Source organism: Coregonus lavaretus (assembly GCF_964263955.1).
Source record: "Coregonus lavaretus genome assembly, chromosome: 36".
Lineage (NCBI taxonomy): Eukaryota > Metazoa > Chordata > Actinopteri > Salmoniformes > Salmonidae > Coregonus > Coregonus lavaretus.
Window position 1 is genome coordinate 15592087 of NC_140023.1, and position 12979 is coordinate 15605065.

Sequence of the window (12979 nt, forward strand, 5' to 3'; positions counted from 1 at the left end):
TGTTCTTTCATAGTTTTGATGTCTTCACTTACATTCTACAATGTAGAAAATAGTAAAAATAAAGAAAAACCCTTGAATGAGTAGGTGTGTCCAAACTTTTGACATATATAGATATATATATATATATATTACCAGTCAAAAGTTTGGACTCACCTACATATATATATATATATATATATGAAATATTGAGTGTGTCACACATTGAGAGTCTTAAAGGCTAATGTTGAACTTGGACCAGCATCACCATCTGCCAGTGACTAGCAGATTGGACAATTGTAGTCAGTGTAATGGATGGTGGTTTGCTGCAGAAGCAGCCTGACAGGGAGGCCCACAGAGGCAGTGGCAAGGTAGCTTCCTCAGCCCTTGGCAGCCCAGCACATACCAGGAGAGATACATCAAATTCTGGAGGAGGAAGTAAAGGGGTGAGTAAATGGGGATTTCCCAGTGCCTTGGCTTTCACATTACACACCGATGGCTTTCTGGCCAAACTGTATGCGTCGAGGGAGGTGGGGATGTTCTTAAGATTTTGAAATCTTTCTGATTTGTTTTAGCCCAGGTTCAATTACACAGAGTGGAGAGTGGGCATTGTGACAGAAGCGGTGCTCGTCCCCCTGCTCTGGCTATTAATATGCCGATGAGGTCTGCAGTCTCTGCTCTTTGTGTCGCAGACTGCAGTCAGGTCTCAGGATCTCACCGGCAGTGAAATAGAGCGCATGTACGCATAATCAAAGAGACAAATGCAATGTCACACAACCACAGTCTTTCCTGTTAGACCTGCACTGAACATAAAAGGGCACTGGTTTGGGAGTGTGTGGTGGAATTACAACAAGCCGACTGAAGAATCGCCAGCTTTGCTAGAACCTAAACCGCACATTATCCATCCACAGAGCAACACGATATCATGGGAAGCAGAACGCTACCAAATTACAATCACACGATTAGGGCTGGCACAATTACCGTATAACCGACAGTTACGGATGAAGACCGTCATGAAAATAAAATAAACCGTCAAAACCGTTTAACTGTTTTTTTGTGTGTGCGGAACGAACAGCAGGACGGCAGGGCACTTGTGGGGTTGAGTCACATTGAAATAGAATGAATAGAACAGGCTTGGAACCTCTAACCCTGGCAATTTGACTGGTAAACTCATGGGTACACTCGCAATGGCTGCCTGGTATTGTGTTTCAATCATTTTCAAGGTAATGCATAATGTTCATTCAAATGATAACTGATGTGGCTTGTGCAATGGGATTTATTTTTTGTAATATCAGTTGAGTTGAATCAACAAATCACAAAACATTGATGGGTACTCTCAGGGCTCTAAAGTACGACCAAGTTGGTCACATATGCGACAAAATATTTTGCTGTGCGACTAGTTTTAGTTTTATTTTGGGAGCACTGTGCGACTATGAACAAAATCTCCCAGATAATACTTGTTGTACGCTGTACCGTTGTTTCCAAGTGCCCTAGAGAAACAAGCCCGTGCAGATTTGTTAGGGTCATGGTTGCACCACTATTACAGCAAAAATGCTGTACTAGTGCTTTTAGACCAACCAGGTCAAAAGATCTGACCCATTTGACCACCTTTACCAGTATATCGAAACATTTGGGGGCACAGAAAGAGATCAATGATCATAGCAATGAATGCATGACAGATCTCTTGCATATTATTATGTTTTATTAATGTTCAGTGTAATGCACCTCAACAGGAAAATAGAGCTTTTACTCAATGTAGAAATCTAATATTCCATAAGTGACTAATTTCAATGACAGGTAATTGTATCAACATTTTAGCTTTTATAATAAATAAACACATTTACAGTGTTACAAATTAGTTTCTAGGGCACAACATGTTCTTCAAAAGTAGTAGAATTCATATAGACCCAACATAGGCTGTATCTCAATCAATACATGTTTTTAATTGGGAGCACCAGTGCTACCAATGACACATTTCAATTTAGAGCCCTGGGTACACTTCCTGATTTTACTTCCTGCTTTGCTCCTATGGCTACACTTGCAATGGCCACCAGTCCACCCATTATACCATGATTGACTTGAATGGGGACGCCCGTTCTATTCATTACATTTCTATGGCAGCATATGCAGTCATGAGCAGAGGACAAAATGAGTTTAAAAAATAATCATATAAAAAAATATTCTGTGACCACAGTCATTAGGCTGGCCAATAACCGTCATCCCAAATTCCCTGACCGTCACAGCCCTACACACGATATAGGCCTAGGCAAAAGACCTCAAATTAGCATTCCCATTTCAATCCATTAGTAGATTTTCAATTGTGAAGCTTTGATTAAAATAGCATGATCTTTAGTCTCCTTTGACTTCGCTCCACACACTGCTGAAGAACTGGCATTCCCTAGCGTTAGAGCTGTTATATCTGAGCAACACCTCTGCCACGGGAGATGACAGCTCTGCCCCAGCAGCACACTCTGCTATATCAGCTCCCCTAGCCTAGCACTGATTAGAATGTGTGGCAACAAGCTATGCACGCTATACTTTTACCTGATTGCATTTTTGTGTAGGTCACTGACTGCTGCGAGCAGAATACTAAGAACCTTAAAAGAAACACGTACCGTAACAGTAACTGACTGTCAGCACCACTAATAAGACCGGGCAGGTTTTGAATAATTGAAGGCAAATTTGCCTAATGTTTGCACTACTGCACAGTCAATGGACCAACTTGTTCAACCCCTGGCATGCTCTCTAACAGGTGATTGACAACTTGTGGTGTCACAGTACAATCAGAGATAGGTGTTATGTTAGACAACTGAAGCTAACAGCTACACCTGTTTGGTGCATTTGTCTAACAAAGGCAGAAAACACCACAACATGAATATGGGTTAATAGGCAAGTTGTGACACAGTTCGCCTCCTCCCAGAGCGCTGAGTGTGACTCACCTTGGCCACTTTGTGATTGGCTGCCGTCTCGTGTGAGGTATTCTTCAGCCCTTCTTTGAGCTGAGTGATGAAGATGTCGTAGCCCTCCGTGTTGGACACATCTACCTTCTCCAGGCAGGCCGAGAGCATCTGCTGAGCCTGCAGGGAACACACACATAGATCCACACTCACGGCATAGGACAAGGGGCAGAGATACAATAATGGGTTCAATGATGGAACCAAGGTCGTATGCCAGTTGTTGTTGACTCATTAGATTCAGATCGCAAATTACATAAATCATTCACAAATATGTTACATAAAAAATATTGTTCTCATTGTCCAGTAAAACGCACTAGGCTAGGCTTGCTAGTAATATGATTGATTTTCCTGAGTAACTTCTAGTAGCAGCATTCTCCACCGCTAGCTGGCATGGAGATGCGGTCAATACTCATTAGATAGAGCCTTGGAGAGATGGGGCAGATCAGATGTGACAAAGCAGGCAGGCAGGAGGGAGGGAGTTAACAGTAACAGACTGCTGTAGGAGAGGAGGAACAGCCTGGGTAGATCAATAATACTGACAGCACAAAGTACACCCAGCCGTTCCCACAGAGGGCAGCAGCCCAAAGGGGTTATTATTATTTTTACAATCTGTCATTTCAACCAGTCTGACCATGCCATGTAACCACTGTCAAATTCATAGACAGCAATGGATGCAAGGACTGAAAAAAACAAGCTCCACTCTACAGGTGGACCAACAAATGCAAATTAGCTGTGTAACCGGGTGGGAAAGGGGCATCTTAGAATAAAACGGTTTTACTAAATATTATTCTTACTGGATAACTTAAGGCAACCCTTTCCCTTTATCCCCCTCCAGTAAAGCATAGGGGCACATGCACTGGCATGCAGTCAATATAAATATTGGGACACCTTCTGAGCATTTCAATGAGGAATAAAACATGGTCTTGGCTGGGATATAGGCTGTGTGTGCTCAGATCTAAGCGCCTGTGGTGTGATGATTAAAACATCCATCAGTCTCTCAGAGGAATGAGGAGGGAAAACGTCTGAATACATAGGCCTACTGTCTGTGAGCAAACCACACCAGATAGCCTGTAATGATTTAGACATGGGGCACATATAAAACAGACAAAGGTCATAAAGTAAAGTAAGCCTTGCTTTGAAACCAACAGGTTTGCAACAGTCAAGGGTTAAAACGATCTGGCTAAACTTGCTATGACTTTTGATGGGCCGGTACAACAAGAAACTGTTTAAATAAAGAATAATTAAAGAAAGTCTGTCAGTGTATATCAGGCAAAGGGAAACAGTTTCCAGTGTGTAGCCTAAAAAATGAAATATTCACCTTTAGCATCAATTTGCTTGGTAAAATTCATGGGTGTGAACATTTAAATGAAATTGAATCTTTAACAAAAAAATCCTTAAGCGAAAAACAATGAGTTTACCCCCCCCCACAAAACTTAAATCACTGTGTTACCATAAACTACTACTAACAGGTCCTGATCATCATCATAAAGGAAAAAAGATATATATATATATATGTCCTACCTAACGTAACAATGCTGTAACATTAGTAAGAGGGGATATGCATCTTTCTAATTATTTGCAACAGATGAAGCGCTCAGCACGTCAGCGTCGTTAAGAGTTGGGGGGAAAAAGTGCTGATTAAAGAAATCATTGCAGTTGATACGTAACCCTTGTCCATAGCTTACTTGAGTTGCGAAGGTAATTTCTTAAATGAAGGACTGCAAGCGCCATTTGAGCCGCGACTCACGCTACTGAAGCCTGCTTTTGTTAAACATGAAACAAAGTAGGCCCCTAGACTAATGAATAGGCTATTTGCCTTCATCAAAATAATGTTTCTGCCTAGGTTTAGGGGAGGTTGTAACCTATTCTAAATGGCACAGTATAGCAGCTGGCAAAAAAGCCCAAAATAGACGAGACGTGTCTATTATTCCAACACTGCAGCTCGTGGTTGGAACACATATTTCCCTCATTTAAATCAACCAGTCCATTTATGGGCTGGCGTAGTAGCACGTGGTCTGCGGTTGTGAGGCCGGTTTAGACGTACTGCCAAATTCTCTAAAACGAAGTTGGATGCGGCTTATGGTAGAGAAATTAACAACAGCTCTGGTGGACATTCCTGCAGTCAGCATTCCAGTTGCACGCTCCCTCAAAACTTGAGACATCTGTGGCATTGTGTTATGTGACAAAATTGCACATTTTAGAGTGGCCTTTTATTGTCCCCAGTACAAGATGCACCTGTGTAATGATCATGCTGTTTAATCAGCTTCTTGATATGCCACACCTGTCAGGTGACTAGATTATCTTGGCAAAGGGGAAATGCTCACTAAGAGGGATGTAAACAAATTTGTACACAAAATTTGAGATAAATAATATTTTTGTGCGTATGGAAAATGTCTGGAATCTTATTTCAGCTCATGAAACATGGGAGAGTTGAGAGTCGCTAATGCACATAAATCACAACGTGAATGAACGGTTGTCTTCGGGACAAAATTTCACCTGCCTTCAGGAAGCCACAAAGCAGATTCCAGATGCCTAAGCCTACCGTATGACTGATACAATTTCATCACACCTAACGGTCATACCACACAATAGAAATTCACATCTAATTTTATGAAATGTTATCGGTTTAATGGAAAACAGATAAAATGTCAGTTTAAACGTTAAGAACAATTGTCCATCTGTCACATCCCTAATAGTAGCCTACATTAATACATTCTACAATTACAATGGCAACTCAGCAATAGAAACACTAAGGCTTTCTCTGAAATTATAAATTGCGGTTTCTCTGTGCATCCCTTTTCAGGAAAAGGCTAGAATACCACAATGGGTCCAATTGCAACTGTCTGTAGGCTATATTGACTCACCAGAGGGGGAAACGCTGTGTTCAAATAGTTCAATTTAAAAAAGTTAGTGTAACCAGGCCATACAGATACCACAGGCCAGAGATAGCAAAGGACATGAAACAAAGATGAGCACCCTCATTAATTATTTCAGGGGTGTAATGATCGATTCCTAACTTTAGATTCACACACATTTTTACGCAAATCTCCCACTGAGATGCATGATTTACATGAAAGTCTGAGGTAAGATTGCACTGAATGAGTTGTACAAGGCCATTAATCAACAGGAAAACGCTCATCCAGATGCAGCGCTCCTAGTAGCCGGGGACTTTAATGCAGGGAAACTTAAATCCGTTCTACCTCATTTCTACCAGCATGTTAAATGTGCAACCAGGGGGGAAAAAAACTCTAGACCACCTTTACTCCACACACAAAGACGCATACAAAGCTCTCCCTCGCCCTCCATTTGGCAAATCTGACCATAACTCTATCCTCCTGATTCCTGCTTATAAGCAAAAACTGAAGCAGGAAGCACCAGTGATTCGGCTAATAAAAAAGTGGTCAGATGACGCAGATGCTAAGCTACAGGACTGTTTTGCTAGCACAGACTGGAACATGTTCCGGGATTCTTCAGACAGCATTGAGGAGTACACCACATCAGTCACTGGCTTCATCAATAAGTGCATCGATGATGTCGTCCCCACAGTGACCGTACGTACATACCCCAACCAGAAGCCATGGATTACAGGAAACATCCGCACTGAGCTAAAGGGTAGAGCTGCCGCTTTCAAGGAACGGGACTCTAACCCGGACGCTTATAAGAAATCCCGCTATGACCTCCGACGAACCATCAAACAGGCAAAGAGTCAATACAGGTCTAAGATTGAATCATACTACACTGGCTCTGACGCTCGTCGGATGTGGCAGGGCTTGAAAACTATTACAGACTACAAAGGGAAGCACAGCCGCGAGCTGCCCAGTGACACAAGCCTACCAGACGAGCTAAACCACTTCTATGCTCGCTTCGAGGCAAGCAACACTGAAGCATGCACGAGAGCACCAGCTGTTCCGGACGACTATGTGATCACGCTCTCCGTAGCCGATGTGAGTAAGACTTTTAAGCAGGTCAACATTCACAAGGCCGCAGGGCCAGACGGATTACCAGGACGTGTACTCCGAGCATGTGCTGACCAACTGGCAAGTGTCTTCACTGACATTTTCAACATGTCCCTGACTGAGTCTGTAATACCAACATGTTTCAAGCAGACCACCATAGTCCCCGTGCCCAAGAACTCTAAGATAACCTGCCTAAATGACTACCGACCCGTAGCACTGACGTCTGTAGCCATGAAGTGCTTTGAAAGACTGGTCATGGCTCACATCAACAGCATAATCCCAGAAACCCTAGACCCACTCCAATTTGCATACCGCCCCAACAGATCCACAGATGATGCAATCTCTATCGCACTCCACACTGCCCTTTCCCACCTGGACAAGAGGAACACCTACGTGAGAATGCTATTCATTGACTACAGCTCAGCATTCAACACCATAGTGCCCTCTAAGCTCATCACTAAGCTAAGGATCCTGGGACTAAACACCTCCCTCTGCAACTGGATCCTGGACTTCCTGACGGGCCGCCCCCAGGTGGTAAGGGTAGGTAACAACACATCTGCCACACTGATCCTCAACACGGGGGCCCCTCAGGGGTGCGTGCTCAGTCCCCTCCTGTACTCTCTGTTCACCCATGACTGCATGGCCAGGCACGACTCCAACACCATCATTAAGTTTGCCGACGACACAACAGTGGTAGGCCTGATCACCGACAACGATGAGACAGCCTATAGGGAGGAGGTCAGAGATCTGGCCGTGTGGTGCCAGGACAACAACCTCTCCCTCAACGTGACCAAGACAAAGGAGATGATTGTGGACTACAGGAAAAAAAAGAGGACTGAGCACGCCCCCATTCTCATCGACGGGGCTGTAGTGGAACAGGTTGAGAGCTTCAAGTTCCTTGGTGTCCACATCACCAACGAACTATCATGGTCCAAACACACCAAGACAGTCGTGAAGAGGGCACGACAAAGCCTATTCCCCCTCAGGAGACTAAAAAGATTTGGCATGGGTCCTCAGATCCTCAAAAAATTATACAGCTGCACCATCGAGAGCATCCTGACTGGTTGCATCACCGCCTGGTATGGCAACTGCTTGGCCTCTGACCGCAAGGCACTACAGAGGGTAGTGCGTACGGCCCAGTACATCACTGGGGCAAAGCTCCCTGCCATCCAGGACCTCTATACCAGGCGGTGTCAGAGGAAGGCCCTCAAAATTGTCAAAGACTCCAGCCACCCTAGTCATAGACTGTTCTCTCTGCTACCGCACGGCAAGCGGTACCGGAGTGCCAAGTCTAGGTCCAAAAGACTTCTCAACAGCTTCTACCCCCAAGCCATAAGACTCCTGAACAGCTAATCATGGCTACCCGGACTATTTGCACTGCCCCCCCCACCCCATCCTTTTTACGCTGCTGCTACTCTGTTAAGTATTTATGCATAGTCACTTTAACTCTACCCACATGTACATATTACCTCAACTAGCCGGTGCCCCCGCACATTGACTATGCAACGGTACCCCCCTGTATATATAGCCTCCCTACTGTCACTTTATTTTACTGTATATATAGCCTCCCTACTGTCACTTTATTTTACTTCTGCTCTTTTTTTCTCAACACTTTTTTGTTGTTGTTTTATTCTTACTTTCTTGTTTAAAATAAATGCACTGTTGGTTAAGGGCTGTAAGTAAGCATTTCACTGTAATGTCTGCACCTGTTGTATTCGGCGCATGTGACCAATAAAATTTGATTTGATTTGATTTGATTTATTAGCACAGGCCAAGAATTGTCATACTCATTAAGACATAAATGAACAGGAGTGGTGGATTCTCCACAGTTAGCATGTGTGCTCTCACTGTGGACCAGTTTTTCTACATTACTAAGCAGGCCTGTCGTCAGGTTTGTGTGATCTTAGAGCAAGGTAGACAATGCTTGCAGTAGTGGGACATATTCAAACGATTGATACCGGTGACATATTTTGCACTCACAACAGTAAAAGTTATATTTAAAAAATAGATGCATTAAAAACATAAAGGTAAGATGACAATCAGCCAAAGTACCACTGTTTTTGAGCATTGATCATTGTTGTTCATTGTGTGTGGTACTATAATACCATTGTTTGTGAACATATTAATGTCAGCTATTCTATGTCAATGGGTTTAAAAGACAACTTTTGTGAGTGCTATGTGCACTGGCTAGCTCTCTTACCTCTGTGACAGGCAGCTCTAGCTGGACCATGTCCTCTGGTTTGGCCACGGGGGCCTGCAGGGCTGTATCCAGCAGCAGGATGCCGTTCAAGTCCTTTCTGCAGCCCACTGCATAGTCGTCCACGAAGAGGACCTTGTCTACCGCAGGGAAGTACTGACACCTAACACGGCCTCCAGGTTTAGCTAGGAAACACAAACATCAAGGGTTTAGCTACTAAGACATAGCATTGGCTGGACCTCTGCTGTCAGATCATGTTAATCAGATACTAAAATAGCCTAAATCTTTGAATTTAGTCTTTGAAATATTGAAGAGGTAAACTGCAAGTTGCTAGTTACAGTCACAATAATCTCATGGGCATCCTGACTGAAAACAACTGGTTATGTATCATTGTTTGGCATAATGCAGCACCAAGAAACAATCAAGGCTTACAAGGAGATGTTGCACTTCAGAATGAAATGTAAAGCCTAAACAATTTACAAAACTTGTGTTTAAATTTCAATTACACAGTCTCCCCCAAAATAATGAATGCATTGCCCTATTGGATAACAATTTTTTATTATTATTATTATTATTATTTACTACTACTACTGTAATGTTATAGTTACTTACAATTAAAACATTTCCCCCCAGACACTCCTATAGCCTTTAACTATGTTATTACCACTTCATTCTGTGCTGTAATGTAAAACAGTCAGTCCAGCATACTGCATACCCAAACACATGAGGACATAAACACATCCACTCAGAACTGGGAGATGCCCCAACTGCAATGTTAAAATAGATTAATAAATAAATAGCTAAGTGCATATGCTAAGAGGGAAGTCATTGAGGGAAGTGATTTTACAGCACATTACACATTGAAGTGAACACTAAAAGCCATGAAATGGTTTACAGCTTCAGTTCAGCAAATTGATTCAGTTGGTAGCTAACTTTACTACTGTAGTAAATTAACTACAGTAGGCACTATAGACGAAAGGCATCAAAATACACCCAGATGTTTGTGCTCATTGGATTCAATGTAGCTACAGATGGGGAGTCACGTTGTAGAACAAACACCAATCATTTCCATTGTTTGGCATCGTCAAATATAAACTGTCAAAAACTAAACCCACGCGGACTTAACTCACTATCGTCAACCATTTCCTTCCCCAAATTGTACAGCTACAACACTATTCGCTAGCTAGATTGCCAACAGGCATTGCATACTTTCTCGTTCTGCGTAGTACGAATAGCAACAACACGTCATAACCAACTAGTAGCTAGAGCTAGCTAGATAAACATTCTGCAACAAACTAGTTATCTATAGCTAGCACGCTTGTTAAGAACATTTACTGCGACACCACATGCTCGCGGCCGGGTGATCATCGATGAACTGACAGCTTAGCTAACATACCTGACTAACAAATGTAACGTTATTAACTGGTAGTTACGCTAATATTAAACCTAGGCTATCGTTAGTTAACTACAGTAACTGATGTAACTTCACGTGGGTAGCTAACGTTAGTTACTCGAAACTGGACATTGTAAGTAATGTGACAAAACTAGTCCACAAATGCTTTCTTTACAGATAACTTAGCCAGCCATTACACAATGGTGTACCTCTTTCCAACACAGCCAACGAACAGTTAGTGCACTAGCTAACTGTTACATAGTTAGCTAGGTAACATTAGCTATTTAGCTAGTTAGCTAGCTAGGCCGAGTCGTATCATCACAATTAGTTCGCTAGCTAGCTAACATTAGTTACTGCTGATTATCTAGCTTGCTAAATGTTACCTAAACATGTTACCTAAACATGGCGTAATGTTGTGTGATGGATTTACAGTAAGGAAGTTGATTAGCTAATTAACGTTATAGCTAACGTTAACCAAGTCGCACTATTATAATATGCGCATTATTAACGATTGATTGAATGTTGACGTTAAACGTTAGATAATGTTAGCGGGTTCGCTAGCTTAGCCAGCTAGCTGATGATGCGAAACGAGCTGTTTTCATAAGAAATCGCTAACATTGGCGTAAATTCAGTTAGCCAGTTAGATAGTTAACTACCTAACTATTTTAACAAACTGTCTTGACAGCAAGAGTCTTAAGACATGTAACTATCTACTGTAGCTAACCAGATAGGAGCTAGTTTGCCACTGTCAGTATCTGACTTTGATGTAACTCTAGCTTTAATTTAGGTAGTAAGTAAGCTAGCTAGCTACTATGTTATGCAAGTAATTGTTAGGAATCGGATAAAACAAATTGTTTCGTGAATCGGTACTTTAGTTAAACGTCAGAATTCACGTTCTAACGTTATTTCATTTGCTAACTAGCCAAATACGGCTAGCTAGCTAACCCCAAGTTAACTGAGGTGATTGTCAAAATAATTAAACATTAGCAAACTAACCGTACCTAGTTAAAACAGTTACTTAGCCCCTGGGCCCTGACTTACCATGCAAGGCCGAGGCTTGGAGAATTGCCCCTGATGTGCCGTCGATGACTTTGATACTGCCCCGGCTATTAACAGCCAGGATAGCGTTAAGGGCCGGGTGGTAGGAAAGGCTTCGCAGGCCCTCCTCGTCGCAACGACGGCAACCGTCTCTCAGTACAATCCAGTCTGAGGAGGTGGACGAGCAGGAGCCCGGCGAGGCCGCGGCCGCCATCTTTCTTAAATTTTCCCTTCCCTTCTATGTGTTTTTAGGGAGCTCCGTTGATACGAGTAAGATTAATACGTGTAAAAGCTGAATCCCAAACTACCGCTCCTCTACTACTGCTGACTCTTCTGCGGCTTCTGCTCCTCCGCCCGTTACCACAGCAGTAGCTATTCACCATCAGTACTGAGAAAGCTACGAGCCGAGCGTCGCTCTCTGTCAGATGGACGTCAGGTAAACGGAACAAGCGTAGTGCTTGGCCATCACGCGATACTAGAGAGGGCACTGCGATGTTGACGTTCTTGAGTTGAGTCCAGACAGAATCTCTTTGGATGACATCTGTTTGTGAATGTTACGATTCCCCCACTGTAAATCGTGTTTGTTGTGACTCCCACAGATAGAAAGACAGTATGTTTGCGCTCAGGCTAGAATGGAGGCGGCCATCTTCTTCTTCAATGACGTTTAACGGCGGTTGGCATCCAATTTGTTGCATTACCGCCACCTACTAGCCTGGAGTTCAACTCCCTTATCTTTCCTTGAAAAATAAAATAAACCAAAGCAAAGAAATATCCTACCATCTAACACTACACCCACACCTTCAACACTACAACTAATAATTAACCCCTCCCTTCTCCACTGTTTAAATACACCCACTCCTACCTCATGCCCTCAACCTGAATGGATGGGACATCACCACTTAACACTCCCTGTAACTCTTCTGCTGTCAAGTCTCGCACACCCAAATATCTCTCTGCAGCTGCCACCACCACCTCAATTTTCTTCGATTTGCGTTCCATCCCGCAGTACAATTAATAAGCATTGCTATAAACGCTAAAAATCAAATCTTGCTGAACCATATATTACTTTTTGGTTTATCCCTCTGTACTGGTACATCTCTACTACTCACACCATTTATCTCAGGATCCCTCCCCCTTGATCCATCTTCCTCTACTTTCTTCACTGCCTCCGCATATGACAACTTATTCTCTACTCTTACCCTGGATACCTCAACCTGCTTCTCTTGCACTGGACATGTCTGATCCCCAGCCCCATCGCCACCCCTTCAATTAGCACACATGGAGGCGGCCTTCTTCGTCTTCGGTGGGGTTTATCGGCCTCCAACGTTATGGTGCATTACCGCCACCTACTGTACTGGAGTGTGGGCCTTCTTCTTCTTCTTTTCTTCTTCTTCTTCTTCAATATAATGGCGGTTTGCAAACAAACGTTAAAGGTGCATGCCGCCACCTACTATGCTGGAGT

The 12979-nt window shown here is 43.1% G+C and overlaps 1 protein-coding gene across 11 annotated transcripts in view; it reads right to left on the reverse strand.

Annotated features, from left to right (window-relative positions):
- birc6 (baculoviral IAP repeat containing 6) overlaps nt 1-12137 on the reverse strand; it is a 156599-nt gene extending 144462 nt beyond the window's left edge. For all 11 annotated transcript variants that reach the window (XM_084153656.1, XM_084153657.1, XM_084153654.1 and 8 more), the window contains exons 1-3: nt 11521-12137; nt 9090-9271; nt 2916-3053 (exon numbers count right to left, since the gene is read on the reverse strand). In XM_084153656.1, coding sequence (XP_084009782.1) covers nt 2916-3053; nt 9090-9271; nt 11521-11731 — 531 coding nt within the window. In that variant the 5' untranslated portion in view covers nt 11732-12137. The remainder of the gene's footprint in view (nt 1-2915; nt 3054-9089; nt 9272-11520) is intronic.
- Between the last annotated feature and the right edge of the window lie 842 nt (nt 12138-12979).